This window comes from Austrofundulus limnaeus, unplaced genomic scaffold (genome assembly GCF_001266775.1).
Source record: "Austrofundulus limnaeus strain Quisiro unplaced genomic scaffold, Austrofundulus_limnaeus-1.0 Scaffold473, whole genome shotgun sequence".
Taxonomy (NCBI): domain Eukaryota; kingdom Metazoa; phylum Chordata; class Actinopteri; order Cyprinodontiformes; family Rivulidae; genus Austrofundulus; species Austrofundulus limnaeus.
The window spans coordinates 33,160-36,562 of NW_013952875.1; the positions used below are offsets into that span (position 1 = coordinate 33,160).

At 39.9% G+C, this 3,403-nt stretch overlaps 1 protein-coding gene across 1 annotated transcript in view; it reads left to right on the forward strand.

Annotated features, from left to right (window-relative positions):
* Positions 1-2,436, forward strand: part of LOC106529876 (uncharacterized) — a gene marked incomplete in the record, with an annotated part of 3,356 nt that extends 920 nt beyond the window's left edge. Inside the window, 1 exon segment of the mRNA XM_014025398.1 lies at positions 6-2,436. Within this exon segment, the coding sequence (XP_013880852.1) occupies positions 128-1,147 (1,020 nt within the window).
* Between the last annotated feature and the right edge of the window lie 967 nt (positions 2,437-3,403).

A 3,403-nucleotide genomic window follows, 5' to 3' on the forward strand; every position in this document is an offset into this window, starting at 1 on the left:
AAAAAAAAAAAAAAACTAAAAATAGAGGAATTTGTACCAAACTGTTTAATACCCTAAAAAAAATACCTGTTTTTTATTGTACATTATTGCTGTCTTTATTGGTGTGTACCTGTTACTGTCTGATAAAATGTCTAATGAAACTGAGGTGTTTTCTAGGGGAGATGAAGTGAACCGTAAAGTCACTTTTAGTTTGGGGAGGGGTCAAAATTATGCTTCATTTGGAAGGGGTAGGCCTGTACCTTCTAATATTTATGAATGTTCTGTTAATCAGTCTGACATAAACTCCCCGCCTGTTCCTGCAGCTAGTTCTACACCCATTGGAATAGCYAAGACTGAGCCTAGCCAACTTGTACCCACTGATGCTCTTAGTGGGGCAATTGCTGATTTGGCTAAACAGATCGGGGATGCTATTACAACTAATCTCAGTGCGCTGCACAGACAGAGTCATTCCCAACCTCAAGCTGCTGACAGCCAACCCAGCGGTTTTGATGATCAGTCACAAATGAGGGTTGTTGTTCAATCAGATATCAGAGCACCTCCATATTTCAAAGGTGACCACACTGATACATTCTCCATCCAGGAATGGGAGGGCTTGATGAGATGTTATCTTTCAAGGGTAAAATGTGAAAACCCTGTGGAAATGTGTGAGATCATCACATCCAGACTTATTGGGAAAGCCAGAGATGTGGTTCAGGTTTCACTTCGCTGTCAGCCTCAGTCAACTGRCAATGAGTTGGTTTCTACGGTTTTTGATATTCTGAAACGCAACTTTGGCGAACTGATCTTCTCCAGCTTACCAATGAGAGACTTTTATWGTATCTTGCCTACTGATGGAGAAACAGCCATGGACTACTGGATTCGACTGAACAAGTCCATTGAAGCGGCTGATGAGTGTCTGYGCAGAAGGGGGAAGCAGGTGGAGGATCCAGGAACAGAAGTTGTTACAATGTTCATTAACCATTGTCCTGATCCTGGTCTAGCTCTGTCTTTCCARCTGAAACCTGTTGAGGAGTGGACAACTGTAGAGGTCCAGAAGCGCCTGGATAACCATGTTGCTGGCCTCWGAAGACCAATGGTTACTGCAAGCAAAACTGTTTGTTCTTCTGTTTCATCTACAAGCCCTGTTGTTCTCACTTGCCACCCTTAGCTTGGTGCTCAATCATCCAGTGCTGCTGTACCAGCTGATGCAGCACCATCTACAGTGCAGTTTCCTCAAGCCACTTTAGCATGTGATCGGTTTTTGGCCTCAGATCCCTCACATCARCAACCACAACAGTGTGTTGCCCCACAACCCAAACCTTTTCAGCATTCAGTTCCTTCCACACCACCTTCAACCTCTCGCACAGAAGTTGAACCTTCTCACCAGATGGCAGAAATGTTTGACAAAGTCCTGTCTTTATGTACAGCAACTCTTGCCACAAAACAACATGCTCAACATAGGGGGGGCTACACCCRTGGTTCCAAACGGCCTCAACATGAGCCATGCAGAGTTTGTTGCTCAGAGGACCACACAACACATTCACATTGCAGACTGTTTAGACTGTGTCTCAACTGCTTTGGCTCAGGTCACATTAAACRTGATTGTCCCYAGCCTGTTAATCACACACCAAAGCCTATGTCATCCAACCCATTCACTAATTTAAACTAGTAGGCCTGTGTGATGAGAGGGGCAGCATGGGCAGTACAGATGATACCCTCACAAAAACACCAGATGCACACTCGATTTATGTTGACTGTTGTAAAACTTTCTCTGACAAAAGTAATGTGGTTTTTGTGGGGTCGCAGAGAGTTCAAAGGGCTAGTGAACTGTTTTATGCCTCAGTCTCAGTCAGTGACCGATCCACATTGAGGGGAGTGTTGAGATGTGCCTTACTAATTACACAGTACTGACACATTGTAATTTTATGCATATTAATTGTAAAACATAAGTTGTTGTAGCAAGTTTAGTAGTGGTGTATTTTAGAGGAATGTTTTTGACTCTTATAGCACATTTTTCATATACATTGTTAAATACTTTTTAAGGATATTTTAAAGTCAAAGTGCAATTACAGTTTATGTGTTATGCTATATAATGAAAATGTACATTCATGAAATTAATTAATTATTGTATTTTTAATCCATAAACATAAGGTAATTCAGAGAGTATACACAAAATGAATCCTATTGGATAAATATATTCGCACCAGTGTTCAAAAGTTGTCTAAAGGAATAATGTGTGCCAGTGAAAAAAGGCTTGCTGTCACTCCCAAGCAATATGTTGTGAATAATGCACTTTACATAAAAAGAGATGTCATGTCATGAGAAATTAACACCATAAATAATGCATGACACATTGTTTCCTGCAGGGTTTTGTGCACTTGACAGCGTAGCGTTTCATATTGCTCGAAAATGAGATGTTGAATAAAATGGTGTAAAGCAACATGCAGAATATGAGACATTTATCAAAATGGATGTGATTTCATTTTGTATTCTTTAGGTAATAAAGTGCATCTTCTTGTTTTGAGGCCTGTCAAAACAGATCAGCCAGGAGGCAGAAGACATGAAAAAAGAAGTCCTCCGCTTGCAAGCAATCTTTACCACAAAAGCATAAATATATAACTTCATGTTTGTGTCCAGTGTTTAGTGTAAATGTCCCAATCAGCAGAAAAAAAAGATTTGATTTTAATTATAAAACACTCTCACCTCTGCCAACAAAACACCTTGTTTGTGTACATGGCATTTACGTAATAAAATATCTTATGAACAACTGAATGGGCTTCTACAGCTGATGAACTTCAGGTGTCAATCACTCCCAAAAAGGACGCCGCAGGTCTTTTTTTTTTCACCTTCATTTAATCTAATCCTGCTGAGATCACATTTTTCTTTGCAAATGGAGCCTGGGCCTCAAGGAAGCTTCATGTGCATGTTTTTGGATTCAAGGAGGAAACCAGAGAACCCAGAGAAAATTCACGTATACATGAGGAGAACAAACAAAAAGACCCTAGGTCCAAATCAGGGATTGGATCCAGGATGAAAGATATGTCTTTGAATAAAGCATTCCTTTGAAAATCATTTTGCAGAAGCTGCTGGAAAGGAAGCACAGTACATTAAAACAAAAGCCATTCTTTTGTTCACCCAAAAAGAAACAGGTATGATTTAATGATCTGAAAAAAAAAAATTGAATAAAAAAAGAACATGAAATACAGAGCCAAATACTGTATGTCAGCTGGTCAAGAGGTCAGGATAGAAACTAAGGTGAGGCTTGTTAATATTGAAACATGTTTTTTCCTCCTCACACCTGCCTGCCCAGTGAGAACATTTTTTGCCCATCTCACTGTGTCTCTCCTGACAGGAGAGGTGCAGTGATAGTTTCATTTAATCAGGATCTCTTCTCTGTTTTTTAAAGTTCTTCAGTTTAATAAGA